This window comes from Ptychodera flava, chromosome 22, assembly GCF_041260155.1.
Source record: "Ptychodera flava strain L36383 chromosome 22, AS_Pfla_20210202, whole genome shotgun sequence".
Classification (NCBI taxonomy): domain Eukaryota; kingdom Metazoa; phylum Hemichordata; class Enteropneusta; family Ptychoderidae; genus Ptychodera; species Ptychodera flava.
In genome coordinates this window covers 18,052,339-18,078,558 of record NC_091949.1, presented here as the reverse complement: position 1 = coordinate 18,078,558, position 26,220 = coordinate 18,052,339, and the positions used below count along the sequence as shown (strand labels likewise).

General features: G+C 40.7%; 1 protein-coding gene across 1 annotated transcript; it reads right to left on the bottom strand.

Annotated features, from left to right (window-relative positions):
• Positions 1-321: 321 nt before the first annotated feature.
• On the bottom strand, positions 322-16,457 carry LOC139122854 (cation channel sperm-associated protein 3-like). The gene is made up of 6 exons (XM_070688666.1): positions 15,701-16,457; positions 6,983-7,168; positions 5,826-6,014; positions 5,207-5,278; positions 1,971-2,128; positions 322-558 (listed from the first exon to the last, which is right to left on the bottom strand). The coding sequence occupies exons 1-6, from the start codon at positions 16,172-16,174 to the stop codon at positions 474-476; spliced, it is 1,164 nt and encodes a 387-aa protein (XP_070544767.1). The 5' UTR covers positions 16,175-16,457; the 3' UTR covers positions 322-473.
• Between the last annotated feature and the right edge of the window lie 9,763 nt (positions 16,458-26,220).

Here is a 26,220-nt window from a genome sequence, read left to right as displayed (position 1 = left end):
GGATTTGCTGTGGCAATGACATTAAGGTTTTGCATTCATTCACATAGTTCACCGTTACAAGCACACTGTTTTTATTATATTGAACTAGTCAGAATAGTATACATATCTTTATGAGACGTTTTTCATCGATGATATTAAACGATACGTTATGCGATGCAACCCAACCGAGGAATTAGTCAAGACAAATTACATAAATTCGACTTTTGACAAAACCTAAACCTGCCCTGATGACCCTGACCTGGCGCTAAATATACGTGTAGAATATATATTTGATTATCAATCGATACACCGAATTGTTAATTTAGTTATGGATGTATTGATATATTTATTTTACAAGCAATGTCGGTTATATATTCAGAAGCGACAGAAAAAAAACATAAAAACATTTTGTTTCAACTATGACTGTGAAGCGCCTCCTCTCAGAATTCGATCTCAACCTTAGAACCTTGACCTTTCAACCCGAGGTCGGCGTGTCATGTTGTGCCGTACCTTTCTTTCAATTTCACTTCTAAGTCCATGGACAGGAGCTTGGACATCTCAAAATTCAGCTGCTGCAGTCTGTTGTTGGAAAAGTAAAAATTGCCGTGTCAACTGACCTGCATAATTGTGAGACCACATTTTCACAGCACTAGGCCTGGTATGACCTTAACTCACCTTTCATACGTATAACGGTTGACCCAAATGAACATGTCCCTGCTCATGCATCACGTTAAAATTTAACTGCACGAGTCGACCACATGATCTTGGGACGAGCAACTCTTGACAAAAGGTTCAAACATCCTTACTTCAAGATCAAAGTTGGCTTTGGTTCATTTCGTAGCAGATGAAATGTATTGATGACTAATAACAAACTATGCTGCAACAACAAACTAGTATGTCAAACGCCGATTGGTTCATGTATCTTACGTCATTGGTACCAGCGTGCACGTTAGCGAAACACTTTAATGAGTCAGACTCAGGTCGCCTTATCAAAGACATTTAAATTTGAATTTAACACCAGTTATATCATATCAGTATATTGATGGCACAAATACAGCGATTTGATTGGTCGAGACGTGAAAAGACCCGTGGTATATTCGGGATATACCACGGCTGGCACACGCACGAGCTCTCGGTTTGAGCAAAAATGCTTTTTGACGTTCCATGGCAGAATTTCAATATACTGTTATAATATACTGTAAAACTCTTGAATTAGCTGCATGCTTTTTCAGCAATTTTGAATATTCATTGCAATCAGCGGGTTTTTAATTTAGCTGAAAAGACATCTTGACCAGTAAATATGAGGAAAAGTTTAAAATAGCGACATCTTAAATAAGCGAATTTAAAGACTTACTTAAATGAGCTAAAAAGGTTGCTAGCTAAAAAGACTTGTTTTGAAAGTAATAGCAATAAATCACACCAACCGACGGTATACAACTCGGTTTTGACTAGTTCACTTCATACATGTACGAGCGATAGCGAGTGCATAGATGTCGTGAACTGGTCAAAGTCTCGTAGTATACCGTCGCCACGCTGGGTGTGCTTTGTTGCTGAAATATTTCACTTTATATTCATATCTGTCTAACATCGCAATGGAAAGCAATATGGTCTGACAAAAATGTTCGGGTGCAAAGTTCGGTTTGCTTGCACAATCACCGATTCAACTGAATTCAAACGTTACATATACTTCCACAAAATTCCCTCTTGAGAGGTCTAAATTATGCCGCACAAACACCAGAGTTATATTAAAATGTCTTAGTGACCGGGGTGTATCGAACTTTTAAGGTGAGAAGAATAATCTCAGGTATAACCCATTAATCTCTTAAACTACTGTAGCTTCTTAGTGCGCTAACATTGTTATGAGTGTGAGAAAGAAAGCTATGGCTACACGATCAGTACAAAATCTGCTCCGATGTGGTATTTTGTGAGTAAACGTGACGAGCGCCCTCTAAAGTAGTCGTGAATTTAATAAGACAAGATGATCCACTTACCGGTAGAGAGTGTTGTCTTGGTGATCAAGTGACGTAATAAATGTCTCCATCCATATGAGATTGGTTGCTAGGTCAAGCATGACTGCGTAATCATCATGACGTAATGTCTTTTGGAACTCGCCGACCATCTCATAGAAATCGGAGTATTGACTCCCTTGCTGAGGAAAGACAACAGGAAGTTGAACAAGAAATCAGGATACTAACTTTGTAGACGATCCACGGTTTAGAATTTATCTTTGCATCAAAAGACAAACAAACAAACCTAAAAACAATAAAAACAAAACAAAGTAACAACCCTACAAACAAAAAGATCCCAGAGACAAATAAAGATCCCTGGGGAAGATAAGCATCTTTACTGATGCTTACCAGGCTACCCTCGTTAAACAAGGTTTAATAAAATAAAAGATCCCAGAGACAAATAAAGATCCCTTACAACAAGAGTAACATAAAGCTTCACAGTGGGGTATTTCTAATTCTTGAACGTTGACTTTCTTCCAATTTTCGATAGCATATCTTCGCTCCTACGGTAATATTGTTAGCAATCTGCATTCTGCTACTCAATAAAAGTTGAAATCAACTCTTGAATTATCTATCCCTGGATTTGATATTGGATATTTGAGCATATAAGACTGCGTCAATTAAAATAAATTTGTCCTTTCTTCTGCATACAAAGGACAACTTGATTTGATTTCATCCAGTTAATCAGATGACCTCTACGAACCATCTTGTGTCTGTAGTTAAACCGATATTATAAAATAACAACAGCCTGTGACTAAACTTGTGACCCTAGTGATTTGTCTCAAATGTCTTAAGCCTTTCACCGCCATGAACCATTGGTTGGCCCAAACCCATTGCTATGAATGGTGACTGTGATCTTGTTCACAGGGAATTGGAAGTGAACGAGTTACGGTAATGATACTTTCCGCCGAGGGAATGTGCTAAACCGTCACCACACTGTCTATCGACATCTCTGAGTCCGGACGTTGTGTAATCAACACAGTGGTACAATAAACGATATTGTAAACCACGTAATACATCTGACTCGACCATATGATACATTACAACGTTTGACTTAACGGTCTGAAAATCGTCTATATATCTTCCTATACGATCCCCAGGCATGTTGATGATTATTGTCTTGCACTTGCAGTCCACTTTGGACCCTTTGAGCTTCATTAAGGTGGTATGCGCCTCAAAAGTGAAAGACAAAAACTTTTGCTCAAGCTAAATTTCCCCAAGGAATACTTCAACCATTCCCTCTCAAATCAAGAGTAACCAGATATGAACTGAATATGCTCACGTGTTTTACAACAGGTTCATCAATAGTAGTACGCTTCACAGAACAATGAGATATATGTTATCACTATATGTAGCAGGTTTTTTTCAACTTCGCACAGTACTCTCAGAGTTTAATCACTAATTACAAAACTTTATTTAATATGCAAATGAGCTGTTAATTAACTTGACACTGCTCAATGCTTTATGGGACAATTAGATATCCATCAGATCAACATTTGTAGGACGTTTTATTAATTTAATGCTGTAATTTTAGAGTAATATCACTAATTACAAAGTTCATTAAATATGCAAATAAACCCTAAATTAAATTGACACTGTTCAATGATTCATAGCACAATTAAATATTTATCAAATCAATATCTGTAGCACGTTTCACAAAATTTTGGTGCCGAAATTTCAAGTTATATACTAATTACAAGGTTATTAAATATGCAAATGACACACTTAGATATTGTCGTATCAGTATGTGCAGCAGTTTTCATGACGTTTAATGCAGTTATTTCGGAGTTATATGACTAATTATAAGACTTCATGAAATATGCAAATGAGCTAATTATTAACGTGACACTGCTCAATGCTTCTCAGTACAATTGGATATTTATCACATCAACATCTGTAGCAAGTTTCATCAAATTTAACGCTGTAATTTTGGAGTAATATCACTAATTACAAAGTTCATTAAATATGCAAATGAACCTTAATTAACTTCACACAACTAAATGCTCTACACCACAATTAGATATATGTCGTATCAGTATCTGCAGCAGATTTCATGACATTTGGTGCAGTTATTTTGAGTTATATCACTAATTACAAAACTTCATAAAATATGCAAATGACTTATTTGTTAACTTGACACTGCCAAATGCTTCTCAGTACAATTAGATATTTTTCAAAACAATATCTGTACCCAATTTCACTGACTTGGGTGCCGTAATTTTAGAGTTATATACCTAATTACAAAGTTCATTCAATATGCAAATGAACCCTTAATTAATTTCACACTACTAAATGCTTTACACTACAGTTTGATATCAGTTGGATCAGTATCTGCAGCAGATTTCATCACATTTGGTGAAGTAATATCGGAGTTATATGACTAATTGCAAACCTTCATAAAATATGCAAATGAGCTATTTATTAACTTGACACTGCCTAATGCTTCTAAGTATAATTAGATATATATCAGATCAATATTTGTTGCAAGTATCATCAAGTTTTGTGCAGGAATTTCAGAGTTATCTCACTAATAACAAAAGTTCATTAAATATGCAAATGAGAAGATAATTGACATGACACTCACAGTATCATGATAATGTTCTGAGATTGTCATCTGTGAAAAGTTTCATGAAATTTTGTGCAGTATTTCTTGATATATGTCTACACTGTCATTACCGTCTCCATAGGGAAACCATCGTATGGAAAAAAACGACATTGCATAACATCATTAATATGCAAGCCACACTTACCAAAATCTAATCAGTTCTTGCAAGTAGCATACTGTACCTGTGTACCAAATCTGATATGAATTCGTTCAGGCATTTTTGAGTTATCGTGTAAACAGACAGACAGACAGACAGACAGACAGACACACACACACACACTAACACACACACACACACACGGACAGACAGACAGACATCGCTATGACATTAGCCCACGTGTTTACACACGTGAGCTAAAAATCAGGGGTCACATTGCAAATTTTGGTACTAGGGAAACAAGATTGAAATTCAAAATGGCCGCCATCCCTGTGTTAACTGTATGGAGAACGATAATTTCGATTTTCGAACTACTATACAGACGGTGGAAAATTTTCTTACACCAAGAGCTTTAAAATTAGCCCCAGCAAATTGACGATCAGAAAAGAATTGTAAAAGTTTGAGAGTCCGAATATCTGTCCCCGAGGTGCATCGTACCTTAAATATTATCCTCACCTGTTTTTCCAACATTTGTTTGACATCATTGTGCTGTTTCTGAATCATGTACTCCTTCTTCCCCTGTATAATCTGACAATAAATAATATTTCATGTTTCAATGTTATGTGTCTGTCACACTGAGTAATGTCAGTGAAGAACCTGTTATTAGAACACAGCTGCATCATAACGAAACTATGAAACTATACACTGTGTCCTGTATGTACAGTGGAGGCTGTGAAAATGATGACTGTGGAACAGTGTAGTGACAGTGTATTTTAAAGTTGAAAGGAGGCCTTATTCCGTTTCATACACGCTATGTTATGTTCAACAATCGTGGAAACAGTCGCTGATTTACCGATACTTTAATCTATGTCATTTTAGAGAAATTGGTTTCGCCCTGTGTAGATTCGCTTACCTTGTTATTCATTTTCCACAGGAATATTTATGCTATGCCGTCGTTTGTCAACGAAAAACGGTAAATCCGACTGAAGTCAACACACTAATAATTTTTTGCAAGCAGAATAGACGTCATTCCCCATTTTTCAAATCCTCAAAAATAAGAAGATGGAGAACTAGTGATTCTAAATGTTTTTTTGCACAACGCCAGTATTGTGAAAGTATAATTTGCCAATTTTACCTGTTCGCGTTCCTTCGTTTGTTCCTCCCGGAAGTCTTCAGTCGCGTCATGAATATTCATGATGATAACACTGATGAAGATATTGGTGAAAATAAAGTGGCCCAGGAATATGAATACTATGGTGTAAATTCTACTTCCGGTGAGACCTTTGTCGTCAAGAGATTGCTGCAAGTCTGTCCACCCGTCAACCTGTACCTCAGAAATTAAGTGACTTGTGAGTTGAATTTTGAAACATCTTTGTGATATGTATTCATATTGACATGTGCTCGGAATAAAAGTGTAACTTTTCCTCAAAGTTAAACTTTAAATTTGTCAGAGGTAACGTTTAAACAATATCCCTTTCGGTTGACGTTGCCAGATAAGAGATTATGCCACACGTATTTTTGCATAACAGACTCAAGCTGACTAAGATCACCGAAGAATTGTCATTCAAAATTCACGTCCTGTGCTTTAAGTAATAAATGAAATACTTCTTTCATATAAAAAAAATTAACTTTACTTCAACAAAGAACATCAAATTTGTCGTTTTGATACGAAGTCCCGACGTTTAATGTGTTTTACACCAAAGAAAGCCAGAATCTTTAAAATGATTTCATTTTTTGGAAGCCGTCTTTGTTTTTTCAACCTCTCCCCAAACGCCAACAAGAAGGGGCTATGTTACGGCCCAAAGAAGAAAACACGTCTAATTTTTCGAAGTAAGAACATTACCACAACATACTATTCTAATGCAATAGTCGAATTACATTCAAGTTCCTCCTCTAGTTCCTTTAAAAATAGATGAATTGAATTCTAGTCATCAGCGGAATGAACTTTATGTAATTTTTAATAAGTTTCCGTTTTTTTGTGTATAGATACATACAATACCATAAATAAGCCTTATTTTATGTGTTTCCTTTCTAAATGATCTTCTGTTAAAGTGAACCAGAACTACACGAAGAATCCCCCAAACCAACTCTTCAATCTAATTGTAAGTACAAGTCACTTTTTAAGTTGAAGTCAATAATAATTTTCCGTGGCGTTGAATCTTAATTACCGCCATAGTGTAACTATGAATATATATATAAGTACATTGAATCATGTAAAAGATGTTTTGTGTGACTTGAGTAAATATGTGACAACCAAAGAGTTGAACGTCATCAAATGAGTGAAGTACAAACCGTGACGTATGCAAAGAGTGTCAGCATGGCCGTTCCCAAGTCTCCCCACAGTTCTTTTGCGCCATCTTCTTTGTAGCCGAAAAAATAGTATCCAACTATGGCGAACAGAAACATCATCAGCATCAACAACAACACGACATTCACAACCGACTTTCTTATAGTGTCTAGCAACGCTGTTACCAAAACCTAAAGAAAGAATGGGGAAAAATAGAATTTAAAGAAATACTGTCACCTTTATTTCTGCCAGTCAATCAAACAAAAACTAGGTGCCAAGCGAAAACAGTGTTAGTGCTTTTGACGCACTAACATGGCTTTGGCGCCTCTTTACCATATATGTACATATGCAAATTTGCAGAGACGTAGTATTACCTAAATAGCGGGAGTATGCAAATCATGCTCATCTCTACATTTTCTCAATTATACATCACGTCAAACACATAATATGACTTCTTGGCGAGATCTTGGTGTATAAATAGCGCACAGGAATATGTACATTTTATCTTATAAGACATTATATTTTTGAAATTGGAAAATTGCAACCAAAGTTCTTCAGATACCACGGATGGCCAGAAAAATTACACACGCAAGCCGGCAAATGCCGAGAGAGTTTGACCGGTTAAGAAGGGCTTGACTACGCAGTTTCTGCGTAGTGAAGCTTCATTACGTATTCATGGTGACCCCTGGCCAGCTGTCAATAACTTTGGGGGCTTTTGTCTTTTGGCCTGCTTTGCATATGCGTCGTTGGACACGACCTGCCAATCACCCAGGTAGTCAATTAAACTATTAATTGACTGTTTAACCGACCCAATTAACACTATCCAGCAGTATCAGTCATATTTTAATCGCGTGGCCCGGGTGGGCACAACGTAGGAACGCGTGTATTTCTATGTGTACGTTTCACTTGTGGTGTCGTTTGTATCATCGTGCGTTTGAAGTCCTTGTTTCACTTACAGTATTACCTTCAAGGTGACGGGCTTACTATTAATGTTCAGTATCATTGCACCGAGTTCTGCCCACGGTGAAAACCACCTGTTTTGCCTACTAATTACTGCCCGTCGCTGCCCGTCCTGAATGTAGCCTATCATAGCTACAGTAATCAGTCAATATATAATACCCCGCGCCTTATACTTTCTATATACACTTGTAAAATCATAGTCCGAGCCGTAAAATTTTTGACTTTCGATCCGATATACCGGTTGATCGTTGAATCGCACCGGCGCATCCATGTTTACTTGCCCAATAAGCTTACTACTCTGCAAAGGGTGGGTAGATGGAATTCCAGGGCCAAAATGAACACCGGGGCGAAACTTTTTGTGAATCCATGTGAAAACATAAATCATTTATCTGTTTTGATATATACTCCTTAATTGTAAGTTTGATCAAAACCGAGACCACATTCAAGGGCTATGCAGACTGTCCATGTACGCACACACAGGCAACCAACGGTGAATATCAGCGTCAGCGGCATAACTATCGGGTCGTAAATCGATCGGCGGTTTGGGGGCCCTGGACTATGATTTTATAAGTTTATATCACAAACAAATGTTGTGGAATATTAAGATATCGACCTATTAATGTATTGAAAAGGCCAATTTCGTGACGGGCATTGCTAGAAGAATGACGGGCAGGGACGGCAGTAATTAGTAGGACTGTTTCTTTGAATACTGTTCGATATTAAGTGACGGTCAAACTTTTGGGTGGTGCGCGTGACCGGCGGCACTGACACAAACTGGTTTGACAAGCATATAATTCAGGTTTTGTTCAGTGTTGTTACCATTTGTCCGTGGTGGAAAACATTGACGGAAAACCAGAGAAAACGGTCCCGCTCCGGGAACAGCCCCGAGACGGGGACGGCCACACTTGTGGTGTTGTTTGTACCATTGTGCGTTTGAAGCCCTCGTGTTATCTACAGTATTACCTTCAAGGTGACAGGCTTACTATAAAAGTTCAGTGATCATGGCATTGAGTGTGTTACATGTCATGATGTAAATCACGCAATGTTTTTTTTTTTTTTACATATATCCCAAGGATTTGTTTTCGCTTTCTTTTGCCCTCGCGAAGTTTGCGAAAATTTCTCGCTCTGAAAAAAATTTCCGGCCACAGTATCATTGAACCCACTCATTTTTTTCTGGGTGACCTGTGACCAAATGTATGTTATAGTGAAGTCGATCATGCGGGAAATAAAGGAGTATTAAAAGCAAAGTTCTATTCGCCTATGTCCGTTCATTGTCAAAGTCAAGGCAAAATGGTGATCCTGAATGATTTCATGACCATTGGGCGATAGAACTTTAATTTACTCTGCAGTGCGCCTGTTCGATACACAAACATTACGACACTTTTGTCTGGGTAGGTATTAAATTTGGTCTGGCCGAGAAAAAAAAGGCATACAAGACCATAGTCCAAGTTTTTAGAAAAACTAACTGGGACACGAACGGGATTCGTGAATCAAATTTTGTTGAGCTTTACAAGCTGTCTGGTTCACGGCTTATTGTGCACAGGCCGCGTCTTTGCCCTTGCCATCATGTCATTGAACTTGTAAATGGACGCATCAATTTAAACGATTTCTTTTTATGAATGTTCTGTAAGTTCATAATCAAACACCGATCTTTGTCGGCACGCTCAACATGAGAAGAAAACTGCCGAAGTGACGATCGGTTTCGGAGCACCCAATAAAATTTCCACAACTTAACAAGTGTGTGTCTTTTCTTTTGACAAGTGTGCGTAACTTTCCATCATTCTAATGTGGTCACCGTGAAGGCGTTGTCACGTAACTCGTCAACTGCCGAAACCGCGGGCGCGCCGCGGGGGGGGGGGGGGTGTTGACATAGTACAACAATAGAGTTCTGATTGGTCAAACAATGTTTAAAACAGTTCGAGAGATATCAGTTTGGTCAGCACAACTATATCATCAAGACCACCAGAATGCCTTCCAAGAAAGTAATCATCCGTGGCCTACTGGCAGTCGGCATGCGCCACTATCGCAGTGGGCGATCCCTTGGAGTTGGTGAAGTATTCGAGCTCACTAGAGATGCGGCCTGCCTGTACGACAGGAATGCCGTGTCTATTACATTAGGCGGCCTTAATTAGGGGCCGAGAACAGCCCCGAGACGGGGATGGCCACACACCAAAAACGGCCTCACAATAAAGTTTGGCAACGCAACTTAACCCGCCTCACTACGAATGAAAGCCTCCCATCCGACCCTTGAAAACTTAGATTTGTATCCAAACATTCATCTTAATAATTATATTTTATGTGGGTGGCACAGCGGGGAAAGACGCTAGATCAAGTAAACCAAAGCGAGCTTTGTGTCTCCGCACCAGAGCCCTGTCGCCAGGGATCGCTGTCAAAACTAAGCTACACGTGTATTTTGCATACTCGATTGATTACTTTCTTGTCATCGAACACAGAATATAGTCTGTGCAGCTACGGCTTCGCTTTTTGCTATTACTGTTTTATTGAAATTCGTTTGCCTGGTACAAGCAGGCTTTGTCATCGCGACGATTCACGTGCTGCCGCGGGGCCGTTTTCTCGGACGAGGCGTGGGGCCGTTCTCACTTGTTACCTTATGACGCATATCAATAGCGGGCACTTAGGTTTTGGTCAAGGTACTTGGCAATTTATTCGAAGTTTGACACCAGCACTATAAAACCAATAACTTCAGGGATAAAAACAGCAATACCGCCACCCGCTACCACCAACAATAAATCATCATCAACAACATTAACAAAACGGTAGACATAAAAAGCCAAAAAATGGTTTTTGGATGCCGAAGATGGCTCTTGCCATATAAAATCACTGACAAACAGTAATTGAAAAACAACAACAAACAAATGTAAAGGACGGGTGCATGTGACGAGATAACGTATCGCATTTTTAAAGTGTACAATATCAACTTACCTCGCACTTTCGGTCGTGTAAACACTTGGGGGAGCCATTGAGCCATTGAACTCTTCTCTTCTCTTCTACCATAGACAGTTCTCGCTATACTGTCTATGTTTATAAAAATAAAGTCATCTGGCATTTTGAAATTTCTGTAGGCTCATATCGAAGTCGGGCGATTCCATGGCTCTTTGGGGCAATTAAGTGTACGTCGAGCTTAAGGAATGTGGTTACATTCGCGATGTTTTATTCGAAATCATTTATTCTAGGCAAATGCACACAATTTATGCCGTTGGAAATACTGGCCGCTCATAAACAAGACAATAAACTCAATATGTGTGCATCTTTACTTTTATTGTCAAAGTGCCAACGACACCTACAAAATACAGAATAGTTCAGTCCAGGTATTTGCAACTGTGCCATCAGACTGGTCAACCGAAAATCAACCATAGGTGTCTTTTGGCACGCGTATACGCCAGACACCTAGGCGACGGTAATCCGCATCACTTATCACTATCTTGAAGGTACTCCTCCCCCTATACCACTGGCTATCCCGCCCTCAAGGCAATACGTCATTCGACCAAGCATTGTTATTGTAATTTCCTGCATAAAATTAACAGCGAGGTCAACCGGTCAACTCTCTCGGCATTTTCTCTCATGCGCAAATTGGAACGTGTCAGAGAACCCTCAGTGTGAAATTCATGAAAGCAGTGTTATAAAATAGTCGCTAAAGGCATATTTGATGTTCATGCCATTTAATAGTCGCGCCAGCGGCTTACTGACTACGCATGCGCAGATTCATACCATGCGAGTAACCGGAAGTGTACCCATTTTCATGGGCGCCGCCATGTTTTTTTTTTTTGAGTGCTCGTAAATAAACAATTACGAAACGTACACAGTATTATTTTATAACATGCCATTAATAAAATATATCTCTTTACTTTGCCAATAAATATAATTATCCAACTTGTCACTCATACAAAATATTACTATCACACCTAAAATATAGAAAAAGAGAGAAAACTGAAAACTGCTGGGGTTTTATTTTAGAAAAGCGCCCTCTGTGTCAATAATTAGATGCAAAATTGTTTTAAGACGGAACGCTATAGTTTCAGCTTCTAAGTGGAAGTTGAGCAGCGTAGTTACTATTGCAACGATAATGATGGCACAATACGTTAAACACAATAGGTAGTTATCTCGGTAAAAATTGCCAATTTTTGTCCAACATTTTTACATATTACAGAAAATCTATATCTGCAGGGTGTGACATCGTGTACGTGAACTGTTTTTATCAGAGGGTAAACTGAGCATAGTTGTCGTACAAACGTATATAGCAAGTAAGTAACAATTAATTCTATTTTATCCTTTACTGTTACTTATCATCAATTAATACAAATAACATTTCAAATCTTAACCCCTGGCGCGACACCATAGGCTGGGCCATATTTAATATTATTTTAAGTATAATGCAAATCCGTATATCATCTCAAGGGCGAGATTTCATACCCAGCAAATGTTTTGTCAGCACTTGCAGTATGAGTGCACATAAGTGCTTTTTAAACTCGTGTACAGAATCTTTATCGCCTATCAAATTTCATCATCACGTCCATTTAGATTATTCACTTGATGCATATTGACCGAACGGAGGTCAAATAATTAGAAATGCAACATGACACATGATATGACCAGGTCTGGTGAAACTTGTCAGGGATTTTCGTCAGCACGTGCATGTAAAGTAGTAAAAGATTGGAGATATCATTTTGATGAGATTTGTAGTAATGATGTATGAATATATATTGTTCTTATTGTTTGCATGTAAGTTAGTTAATGGTTTTCAAATCGAACCATGGGCCTTTTTACAACTAATCTAGTCTTTATCGAAGACGAAAACGATGGTTCTCTAAAACAGTGGTACTGATAATATCTCAGCCTATAGTGCTGCTAATTATAGTATCTTCGCATATATCACACATCAGACAGGACAGTTTAACTATGCTTCTAACCGTCAGTGTATTACCGATGCAGAACTCCAGAAGAAGGGCAGTTTAAATCGAAATGTACAAAGAATTCAGTCGCGATAATAGTTGGCTCACCGACCAATGTTCTGTGCTCACGAGATGCTCAAGTTATGCATTCGCTTTTGCGTGTGACCCAGTTACATGAGATCCGATAATTGCTTTTATTTATTTCGGCATGACGCGTGTTCCTATCTGCGGCCAATTATGCATACAATGCGTTGTGTGATCATAGATGGTTGTTTGCAGTAATAGCGGTATTTATAATACACATACATCTATAACCTATGGAGTTTCATTGTACAGTAAGTTCCGGTGTCACTGGACGCGGAGTCCGATAATATTGACGCAGAGTTAAACTGAGGTTGTTATTGGACACTATTTGACCTTGACCTCACAAAAGACTATATAAACACTTGGAAAACAAGAGGAAAATCATTTTTTTTCGAAAAAAATAAAAAAATAAACATCACTAAGTCACGCAGTGAGCAATGGCTGGTCCAAAAACTTTGAATTTATGTGAAATAATCCGGCTGAACTACACTTTCTTTTGTGACATGCATTGCACACGTTGATTTTTCGTTCCCTACGTTGAAAGACGCGCTGAATGCGTTCCTAGTCTGCATGAGATCGCACAGTGTTCGACAAAGCATTCTGAAAACACCAGATACTTTAAAGGTATACAGTCACCTGTAATTTAAATATGCCCATTTATAGCCAAAGGGGCGTTCCTTGGTATTCAACATGCCCATGTGAGGGCGATGTTTTTAAAAAGCGGCCACCCGCTTAAAATTTGTGATTGGTTAGATTTTCTCTTTCCATGGTAACTGTGGCAAAATTGGAACAGGTGATACCTTTAAATCTTTGTATTGTACATACTATATCCAGCAAATGTTATGAAGATGAGCGTTACACGTCAATTTGAACTTGGCCAGTCTTTGAATAAGTTAGAATAACATGAACTGTGCATTTCATTGGGTGGACTTGATTGGGGCGACCGGTGTAGACCGGTGCACGCAGGCCAACTAAGTTCGTACTTGATTGATTCGTGGATCCCCGACTTGCCTGATCGATTTTGGTCGGGAGCAGACGAATGCCGCGCTGCCATCCACTTGATTGAGAATCCGTCGGATGACCCCGACCACGTGACGGAACAAAGCGGTGACGCTCCGGTCTGGTAAACCCGGGCGCCTCAATCCAGTCCACCCATTGTTACTAGAGATGTACATGGAGATGGAAATAGATAAATCATCGCATCGTCCTCTCGAACGGGTCCGTTACTTCCCACTCCAGCAGCCCGGACAAGAGACCTTGGCAATCGAACATGGAGTTTAACATGTAGGACAATAGACCCTTGAAGGGTCTACGGTAAGACCAATTAAATCTGTCAGAATATACAATATGAGAAATTCTCTCCACAATTTGAAAACACAATCACACGTTTCTCTAAGTCGTTCCTTACAGGTTCGCTCCGAACAGTAGACCACCTGGGAAGGAATTGTGTTGTAACAAGTACAGCGGAAGTATGACTGTTTTCGAAGGACTGCGTGACTACAAACATTTACAGAGCTTCGTCTGGTTATACATCGACATCATTTTCAGATAAATCGTATGTATATGGTCAGACGAACTCATGGGGATAACGTATTACAAGTGCAGCCAACGAACAGTGCACTTTTAAAAAGGTCCTTACCATGATAAGATATTTTGTGCATGCAAGTAATGTGAACTGACTAATTTTAAATCAAGAGGGTAATTAATTAGCTGTTCATAATTTGCCCTCCCACAGAAAAGTTTTCGACTTACCCTCCCACACTCTCAAACTTCATTTTTACCCATTCCCCACTTATTTTTGCCTGTTTCCCCTCCCCACTGTGAAGTTTTGAAGCTCCCTGACCCTGTGGTGAAAAAAACTTGCCAATTTCCCCTGCCCTGGAAACAATTCCCCTCAAAAAGTTTTTCGCCAAGCCCTGTCCCCAGGACAATCAACCGATATCCGCCCTGGCCTACAAAAAAACCCAAAATTTGCTCCCCTACCATCTAAAAACATGTCCCCTGCTAGCAAAATTTAAAATTTCCCCTGCCCTCAAAAATTGCTCCTGGAATAGCTTTTTCGATGAATAGCTCCGTTGGCTGCACCTGGTATTACAATGTTAGCCATCAGCCCTTTTGATAAGCACGGCAAGATGTTGGGACGCTGGAAATATGAAATGTACATAGGTTAAAAACTTCTGTAGTACAGTAGGACCTCAAAGTTAAAGGTATACTGTTACCTATACCAATTTTGTCACAGTTACCATGGAAAGAGAAAATCTAACCAATCACAGATTTTAAGCGGGTGGCCGCTTTTTAAAAACAGCGCCCTCACATCGGCATTGTCAATACCAAGGAACGCCCCATTGACCATATTTAGATTACAGGTGACTGTTTACCTTTTATAGGTCACCGGATATTTGCATAAATATCCATATATGGGAAAAACAGGCGTGTCCGCCGTGATGTAGAGCTTCTGCATGACACGAAAATGAAAATCAGTGATTGGCTATACAGGTGACCGAGTTCTTTTACCTGTATAGTTGCTCTGTCATCACAAATTTGCATATATCCATATATGGTCTAAAGCATGTCTTTCATGTGCACTCTCAGAAAGTCAGTAGCACTATTAATTATCGGTAGCTCACCAAAGATCACATCGTTTTTTGGCGACCATTGCCACGACAGAATTTCTTCAATTACAACACAACGAATTACTCGAGGAGGAGCATGTCATGATTGTATTTTTCGTACTCTCATACATATATCTCAATGTAGTATCGGGCTTACCTGCAGTCCCTTGATGAAGGACACTGTTCGCAAAGTGCGTAGAGCACGAAGCGCCCTCAACACTCTGATGAAATCTACATCACTGGAATCAGCTCCAGCCTGCGAGAAAATAGTGGGAAAGTACGAAATTGCCAAGACGATGAAGTCAAAGATATTGTAGCTGCTGTAGAAATACCGAATAGGTTCGGCATAGATCTTCAAGATGAACTCTGCCGTGTAAACCGCCAAGAAAATGTCGTCTGCGACTATGAAGAGCACGAAGGCATCTTGTTTGATGCTGTGGTCTGTCTCGAACGCCATGAACAACGCGTTCAGCGTGATGGTCGTCATGATGAAACCGTTGAACAGCGAGCTCTCTGTCACCCGCTGAACAAACTTATGAAAGTCGTAGTCAAATCGGACCCATGGCTCTTCAGATATATCGGAGTCGATAGACTCTTCGTCGTATTGAGACGTTAAACTTGTGCGAGACATTCTTTAAATTTCTCAGGTATTGATGTTTCAAACGGCGCTGCTTGAAGTTGAGGAAAGTCCTTCGTGAGAACGATAAGAATTTCGAACGAGACAAAAAAATCATATCCACGCGACGTTCTAGTTTGCGAACTGAAGACTTCGAAAAGACAGTTTTTCAATTGTTTTTTGCAATGAAGTTGGATTAAAGGTCGCTTTTTTCCTTTGTTATGTTGGCACTGACAGTTTGACCTGCAGGCCTATTGTGGCCATGGTCGTTTTCCGTAACACAGACCACGGACAGCTTACAAAACAGCCCAAAGGAGACGCTGTCCCCGCTAGGTGCCCGAGTTCTTCTTGCCCGTTCGCGAGTAGCAACTCCAGCCGTAGAACGCGCAAAGCGTTGTTGGCATGAAAAGAACTGCGTAGAAATCGAGAATGCGCGACGCAACATATGAATCATGGGAAGTGTTGCCACACGCCATTATCGAACTAGTGTACCTTGTTTGGAACTCTGCTTCGAGACCAGCCAATCAACGATGAAAACCACCGACCGAAGGTAAAATACATATACTTTACGATTACCCAGACAAATTTGGACACTTTGGTTTGAACAATAATTCTGCTTTGTAGCGTAACGCTGATGTTGAGAACAATAGATCCCGTTCGCTACGGCACACGAGTTCTGGGCTCTCCGTTTTTTTGTTTTTTTCTGAACGTTTGCGTTGAAAATTTGGATTCTCAACTATTCTCCTGAAAGTTTGTTCGATCTCCTCATCCTGCTGATCTTGTTTGTGTACACATCGGCGGAACCTTTTGACGATAGATTTTGGATTTCAAGTGTTCGCAGTGCCCACTCTTGAAAATGGCCTATGGTGACGTGCACACTGAATGGACCTCGGTTGGCCATCACGGTCAACAGTCAGGGTTATGTCCATATAGAGGATAGTTGGGAAAAGCCAATGGTGTACCGTATATGTAATGAGGTTAAGACAAGAACCAATCACATACTGTATATGTAATGACAGTTAAAGGTTAAGTGGGTTCACTTTGAGATGTTATGCTGAGATCGCGATCACTATATATTTAAAGCCTTATCACTTCGCTCAGGGATATAGCCATTGTTAGGATTGGGTCGAAATTCTGGTGGGCTTATCCGTGGCGAAGCAATATATACATGGGGTGGGTGGGCGGGAGACCGCCGCCCCTCTCCGTATCTCCTCTACACCATCGGGTCTTAGCCTACTTCTGTGTCGCCTTCTCCCCGTTTGCAATGAGGAGAGATAGTCCGGATGACACCTTTTCTATTTATACCTTATAAATTTGCATATGGCGGATTACTTTCACTACGTGATGCGGCTTTGAATAACTATATATTTAAAGCCTTATCACTTCGCTCAGGGATATAGCCATTGTTAGGATTGGGTCGAAATTCTGGTTTGCTCCCTGATGCTCTACGCATCATATTATTCTGCTCCCGTTAATACCCATACCTTAAAAGAATCCCAATCCCAATCATTAACAACGTACCGGGAAGAAAAACAGCGAGATCCGATACGCATGTTTCAAGATGTTTATTATTCATCTATATGATATGGAGTACACACTTCGCTTTACCAACCTAACTAATATCTGTATATTCATTAGTAACATCCTCTGTATAGATTATAATATAGGCCCTTTACTCGAAAGCCTTATGGAAACCGACAAGTTCATCCATATGCTTATATGTGTCTGTAATACTGCCTGATGTTTCTACTAAATTTACGAGTTTGTCTGCTGGTGCGCCGAGTTGTGTAACTTTTGAAAGCTCATGTAGTACCTAGCTGTCTCTTCCGCCTTCCAGCCAACATGCTCCATGAGGGCGTATATGTCTGTACCGTCATGGCAAGTGAGATGGCGCATGCGCTTCGACAGCCATGCGGTGTTTCTCCTGCATTAATACCAACCTCCTGTAAATATGATTTCAGCCTATAATATATTAATTGGGAAGACATTGGTTTCATTTCTATAGTTCCTTGTGGGGCGGTTGGCCGGAAGAGATAACCAGTGAGAATATTAATGCCCAGGCTGCTGGCTAAAGCGATATACGCTTCCAACGAATTGACAGGGCACATGACTAAGTCGGAACATCTTTTAATAGCAAATAAATTTGTGGAGTCGCCTCTTAGCGTCTTCCAAATGTATGATTAAAGAGTAAACCAGAATCGTCAGGAAAACTCAAAATTTCTTGGGTTTCACGTGGCCTAGGTAGTGTGCCCTGTCTCCAGAAAAAGACATCTTGAAAAAGGCCATGTCTCTGGCTAATATATATAACTGTGTGGGCGATTTTGCAAGCATTATCTTTTGAAGTATATGTTCAAATACAAGTCTCATCTTATTAATGAATAAAGGCGTAGCTTGCTTTGGCGAGACCAGGGCTTTTGCTTGCTCTTCGGCTATTTTCTTTACATATCTATCAATTATGTATGAATCGGCTGGATTGGGTGTACGTTTGTCAACGCCACTTGCTAGGCCTGGTAAAATGTTTTAATTTGAAACCATGTTTTTTATGGTGTTAACACGCAACCTTTTGGGGCAGGAGCACTGCTGCATACCCGTACGCCCTAAGTATGGGCAGGTCACTATATGTACCTGTGACTTGGCATCCTTAGACTAGAAACGCAAAACATCATGGGGGGAGGCAGTTAAAACCGTTTTCGGTTCAGTAAAGGTTAACAAAAAAAAAAAAAAAAAAAAAAAAAAAAAAAAAGTTCAAATTGCTGTACAAAACGGTCTTTTTGTATTTCATGAGCGGAACGAGTACCTAACACTTCTTCCAATCGCTGGTCTATAGCTTCGACGCCGGGATCAGTATTACTACTATCACAAGTGTCAGTTGTTTGGCAAAGAAACTGTGGAGTCTTGGTTTTGCAGACTTTGCAGTTTTCAAGGTTTGTATTGTTCGCCCCACACATCCAGATATATCGAGAGATATATTGTGTTCCGAAGCACAGGTAAAAATCTCTTTCAGTATCTGATTTAGTTGTTGAGATTTAGAGCCCGGGTAACCAGAATTCCACGCATACATGAGGTAGCGGAGTCTGAACAAACGTTCAATCGTGCATTTTTCAGTTGCTGGCCGAATGCCACTAGCGCTCTAACAAGGGCTTCTGCTTCTTTTTCCACTATTGGTCTATTCCTCCATTCTAATTCCCAACTATCTCCTATTGACGTCGACTGAACCGGGCTAGTTTGTAGAATCGCTCCCCACTTGTAAGAGCTCGCGTCTGTGTATGCCGTGATTATTGCATGTTTCTCGTCACGCCAGGGAAATGGACTTACACATTTAATCAAATTGCGCCACTCGTCTAGTTCTTTCCTGAGTGGGGTACCGATACGAATGTTGATAGTGTTCTTAGCGGATTTTTGCGCTTTCGATAGAGCAAAGGCCATTTGCCTGATAAAGATCCGAGCGCATGGAATTGCCAGACTGAAAGAACTACATTTCCCCATGATTTTTTGCAACAAAGAAATTGGTATCACACTCTCACCCATGGCGTATTCTACTAACTCTAAGAAGCGGAGCTTTTTTGCGGGGGAATGATGAAAGCTTTACTCTCGGAATCTACTATCATACCTAAGAGAACCAAGGCTTTCTGCGGTCTAAGTACACTCTTTTTTAGTGCTATGAAGTAGCCAGTGTCTATACATAACTTAAATAGGATGTATGCTGCCGCCTCGGCGAGATCGAAATTGGACCAATCACTGTGCGTGTCGCTATTATAGGCCGGTCTCAGTGGTCCCCCGTGTCTATCGTCGATGTACTGTAGGCAGGGGACACCTAGGATACGCGCGTGACTCGTGATAGCGTAACCGACAGTATGGTAGATATACGCAGATAGCTTCCAGCCAAACGGTAGCGTGTTATTAAGATACCATTGCCCTGCCCATTGAAAACCAAAATATTTGCGATCTACTTCCTTAATAAGAAGGTGGTCATAGCCACTTTTATCGTCACACTTAAAGTGATAATCATATTGTTCAAGATATCGCGAGACTTCAATCAGCTTGTCTAACTTAAATGGGATGTCTCTGATCCATAGATTAAGATATCTCATATCAATACACATCCTAGGTTTTTTTTGTTCTACAGTAATAGGCATGACAATAAAAAGGTGGGGGGTCTATGCCGACCTGCCCGACAGCTGAAATAGCGCCAGTTTGGATTCTAGAGGAGATTGACTGAGAAATGAACTCAACAAAATTTACACAGGCAGGATTATTGGCAAAGATACGAGCTGGTGGGGTGGAACTATCATACAGTTTTCCTTTAAATGAATCTTTATAATGTTGAAAATACTCCGAGACTCCGACTCCATTAGTGATCCATTCCATGACAGGATCGTGACTACCAGTAGACATAATAGTTTCCCAGTTACATCTGTGTCGATGTAATTCTCCTGCGATGAATCATCGGGGCAGCGAAAAGCTAATTCGTTGGGGAAGCTCTCATCTTTCCCATCGTTACATCCCCGATGGTGGGGTTACACTCCAGGCCCTGTCGAGGGGCACCCTCAAAAGTTACCCAAGAGTAGGTAGTTCTAGGCGTCGGAATTTTTTCCACCATAAACTTTTCCCATGGATATGGTACATTTGTATTCTGCAACAGAACAGATCAAGGCCGAAACATGAAGAAAAAAAAAAAAACAAACAAAATTACCTGTGAGGGCGCCCCTAGACAGGACCTCGAAATGCGAGGTGTGCAGGTAAGTACACGAGGGTGCTATGGACCCTCCCTGTAGAAGGGGATGAGGAGGAGGTATTACTTTACATGGGAGGCTTTGAAGAATGGCGCATAAATTTTGACACCTTGGACGCTATTTCCTCCTCTTCCTTGTTTCCCAGGAGAAGAATCAACAACCTGCCGGCTTCCTGCCCAAAATCATTAGACTCGAACTGGGCTAATACCGCCCGAAACCTAGGCAGTTTTGGATGAGCTGCAACCGTCGCTCTGTCGACCAGTGCCCTCAATGCGCTGACGAGTTGAACCCTGGAGGCCAACAATGGTGTGTGCGCCAATTCCATGACTTTCGACAGGGCGTCCTCAACGGATGCAGTTTCCGCCATATCTTGAAGCTTCTGAATTTGAGTCTTCAAATTCTTCATCTCGTCAGTCTATAAATTCAACCAAGAAATATCAGCCGTCAACATTTCAATATTATAGTAGACAACATTACCTACTATCGCAACAACATAGCGAGATGGTCGTATACTCTACATCTGCATACTCGCACATTTCTTGGCATAATCACAGCACCCCACTATGCCGCCGCTGGCATCACTATCATATACGTTTTTTTTTTTTTTTTTTTTTTTTTTTTGTTTTTTTTGTTTTTGTTTTGTTTTTTTTGTCGTTTTTTAATCATTTATGCCACTTCTCCACAATGTATGCACTAGCCTTACTATAACGTCCTCAAGTACCACTCTTGAGGTCTGTACGTTATTCCCACAGCAACTTCTCATCTGTTATTGCTGTATTCCCCACATACAATACCATCCATCTATATGTTACTAGAACTCGATCACCAAGGGCTTGTATTCCCCTACAGGCTAAAACACTGATGGCACCCTCGCAGTAACTCCTCATCGAGTTATCTACCTGGCCAATTCTCCCGGCACCCTCGCAGCAACTCCTCATCGAGTTATCTACCTGGCCAATTCTCCCGGCACCCTCGCAGTAACTCCTCATCGAGTTATCTACCTGGCCAATTCTCCCGGCACCCTCGCAGCAACTCCTCATCGAGTTAACTACCTGGCCAGACTTAGCGACTTCAAGTAAAAGAAGATAACAGGACGGTGAAAAGAGGGTACAGAAAGAGAAACTAAACACAAGTATGACGTAGAATGAACACAAAAGAAGACAAAAGAGAGAGAAATGAGACTGCAGTATCACATGGAAACCACAGACAGCTGGCTAACATGAATACTACACGTGCGCAAGCAAAAGAGCAGTGAACATGAACAAACAAGCCAAGTGACAGAAATGAAAAACAGGGGGGAAAGGAAGCGGAAAACGTATCAGCGAAGAAATTCCAACTTGAAAGCATCTAGACACGTGCGCACACAAACTTGCGGCATGCTAGCGCCCCTGGAGAGACCAGGTGAATGACTCGTACCAACAGGTGGTAGCGTGCCAAACGAAAACTGACTCGTGCTATTCCTTGCATAATTCGCAATTATCTAGTAATGAAATGACGGCGACATACACACAAGCAACGTATCAAACAGTCTAACAAACCAGCTCTACGATACGATATGCTCACCTGTGAAGGTTGGCTCTCCTGTGGCCCTATCTGGGGTCTAGGCGTTTCTGGTCGTGGTTGTTTGTCATTGGCTCCCAGTGGTGTTTGCAAAGCAGTACGGGCACGGGAATTCTCAGCATTCTCGGTGGTTGAGAAGCAGCAGTCGCCCTAGACGGGCCTCCGTGTGCAGCAACAAAGGCTTGGCTGGCGCTAGCAACTGGTTGAGACGATGCCATGCTGTGTCGCTGGTCCGTGTGCAATGAGGAGAGATAGTCCGGATGACACCTTTTCTATTTATACCTTATAAATTTGCATATGGCGGATTACTTTCACTACGTGATGCGGCTTTGAATATGACTTGACAGATCCACCGTGACAGATCGAGTGAGAATGTTGGCTACCCGGAGGTGTCGAGTCAATTTGCGACGTTCTACCGTGTTAAAAATTGTAAGGATTTCTTAAGGAATAGTTTTCTGAGTTTCTTTACCCTAGACCATGTTCAACAAAGAGTTATTGGACGTTTTTCGTACTCTTTACCAGCTTCTGGTTAACTTCTTGGCGATTGATTCTGAGCGCGTTTTTCTGAGTGAAGGGTCAATCGTACCGGGAAATGCATGGTGATCGAAAAAATCGTGCTCCATCGTGCTCCGATCATTGACAAGAACAGTTGACCCATCGTTGCAAAGCTTGAACATTCTCCATGCTACAGATGGAAAGGTTAAATTAAATTTGACCAAAAATAGGCGATATTTGGCGACAAATAACTTGCTGTAAATTTACAAGGGTCAAATCCTGATTTCTAGGAGCGGTACCTAGCCAGGAAAACCATCCAAAGAAGTAATATTCGATGTAATAACCACCAGTGTCAGTCGCAATCTCGACCGTACTGAACATTGTGCATAACGTCTAAAAACTACCTAGTGCTAAAAATAAAGGATGAAATCTGGCCGAAAGTTCCGAACTCATTACAATCTGCGAGCCAAGGATTGCATGGTTAATTATTCATGATGTTGGCGGCGGCAGGTTCGCTGATTGGTCAATCGTAATATCCTCTCTATAGACAAGACCCGGACTGGTCAACCTGAACCACGGTCCCTCCACGACCGTTTGGTGGAGGGACTGTGCCTGAACGTCGTGAGTTCACGGTTTTCATACTCGAACGCTCATTTATTGACTTTGGGGAATCAAGAAAAAACCCCTTGACTTCTGAAGAATTATATCATTGCTTGATTCAAGAAATCCATTGCGACAATTTGATTTCTGTGCAAAAAGTTCGTGTCTTGTGGCGTATTCATATCAGAGACAGACAATCTCAACTTCATTTGCTTAACAATGGTATAACCTTGCAAGGAAGATCTGTCGACATTCTTGAACATAACCCTTTTTCATTTGCAACCAGAATGCGTACTCTTGGAGCAACTCGAATTCGAGTTAAATAATAACACATGAGAGCGAGGGCAATATCACGATTTATTGCCTGCCCAAGGGATGGTGGTCATGATCGAAATACTGATGATGCCCTCGCCTACGGCTCGGGCATCATCAGTATTTCGATCATGACCACCAGCCCGAGGGCAGGCAAAAAATCGTGATGTTGCCCAAGCTCTCATGTGTTATTATTGTTATTACACCGAACAAGCAAACATGCAAAGAAACAAAAACACAAAGACTTCTTCGAGTACAGTTCGCCTTCTGAGTCCGGACCTCAGCGTAAAATGTTGTCAGTGCCAAGTCTAGGGTTGCCGCTAAAGTTTGCCGATCTCCTCGGTGGCGTATCCAAATTTGTTGCTTGCATAGGTCGCTGAACACAGAAATTGCATTCCTTGTTGCCAATTTCGTTCGTTTGCTGTTTACTTGCATCAAAATATCGTCTAACTGTGCCGGTGACAGCTCTGCATGACGTTTCGCAGCTATAAGTTGCCAACTGCAAAGTACAACAAGCGAACGACAATTTGTTTTGCGCAGAAAGGACGCGCAGTAAGTAAAATGATGTCATACATGTAATATCAAATGCAGAGGGCATCATCACATTCGCAGAGGGCATCATCACGTTCTTTTACATGTCACGTGAGTCGTGTTTAACCAATGGCAGTGCACGCTGAATGAGTGAGGTGTAATAATGAAAGATCTGCCACATTCTGTTGACGATATTGCCCTTCGCGACGAACTCGTAGAGCAAGGCTGTAACATTATGTCTGATATTTCTCGAGAACGAATCAGATAAAATGGCAAGTTAACAAATTGTTTCAACGGTGACCGAGTGGTTTTTGCTGCAGCTGCAAGCCGGTGAGTCTCTTCCTCGAACTGGAATGAGTGTCTGTGGTTTTCAAATTCGCGTCTTCCATCCCGGGCAGAAAGTCTCCATCAGGAGACCTGCCTATCCTGAAGATCCACGCTCTCCCTATTCAACACCGCGTGTGGATGAGACAACTTTTAATACGGCCTCGCATCAACAACCTTCGGTGGTCGAGCGTAAATCTAATCAGGAAACCAGCGATGGTGATAATATTAGCACACATGATTCTACTCTGCGTCACCGCAAAAGCTCAGATTCATCGTCATCTAAATCCTACCGTCGACGTAGCAATAGACAACAGAGACAATCTCAGGAATTTCACAACACACAAGTAAGTCCTACAACTGAAAGTTTACAGGTTATAGATGACGCACACCAGAGGTTCGTTGCTCCGAATGAAGATGATTTAGCAGATACTTCAAATGCAGAATTTATGGACGACAAGGACTCTTTATCGGATTCTTCCTGCAGTTAAGAAACTGTCTGTCCAACTTCGGCAACTTCAATCTCTCCAGCAGAAGTTAACGAAGTTAACAACGAGAGTGACTCTAGTTTTTCACGTCAAGGACGGCAGTCTAACGCTGGTCTGTCAGGTAATAAGATTCCACGCAAAATTTCAAGTTTCTTTAAATCAAGTCAGAGATCTAAAGTAAAGGCTAAACAAAATGAAGCAAACAATGCACCAACGAGGGAGCGTATCCGCACTCGTTCGAAAACAAAGAAGTAAAATATGAATTTTGAGCATAAATAGATGAAACTATAGCTGTCTATTGTTGTGATTAACACAGCGAGGTATTTAATCTGTCATTATGGATTGCTTGAATATAATCTCCATTAATGTCAACGTAGAAAATTCTTTCATTGGATCAAACGTCAAAAAGTAGACATGTCGACTACAAGAAACATACATGACACCAGATTTAGTAGAACAAATCCAAAAGGAATGGGGTGGAAAGTGTTTCCATTCTTTCGCTCTAACTAGTAATCATAGTAAGTAGAGGCGTTTCAGTACTTGTAAATCGTCAAATACAGTTTGAACCTCTTCATGTTGCTGTATACATAGATGGATGGAAGGAAATTAATTACTTATCAATGTAAAAATCAATAACTCCTATCTTTCTCTCATATACGCGCCAAATACATCAAAACAAAGAGCTGCCTTTTTTATTGATCTTGCCAAATGGATCGGGGATCATGATTTGTACAACATCATTATTGGCGGAGATTTCAATACCGATTTTGAATCCATAAATGGATAAAAACGGGGGCAGTAAACTTGACCCAGCCATCTCGACGTGTGTTAAAAATTGTATCTGTAAAACTTTTAAACTGATCGATATTTGGAGAACGCAACATCCAAACTGCAAACAGTTTACCTGGCGTCAATCTCAACCTATAATAGCTTGTCGGCTTGATTATTTCTTACTGTCAAAATTGTTAGAATGTGACGTTCTGAAATCCTCTATAAAACCATGTTTTCTTTCCGATCA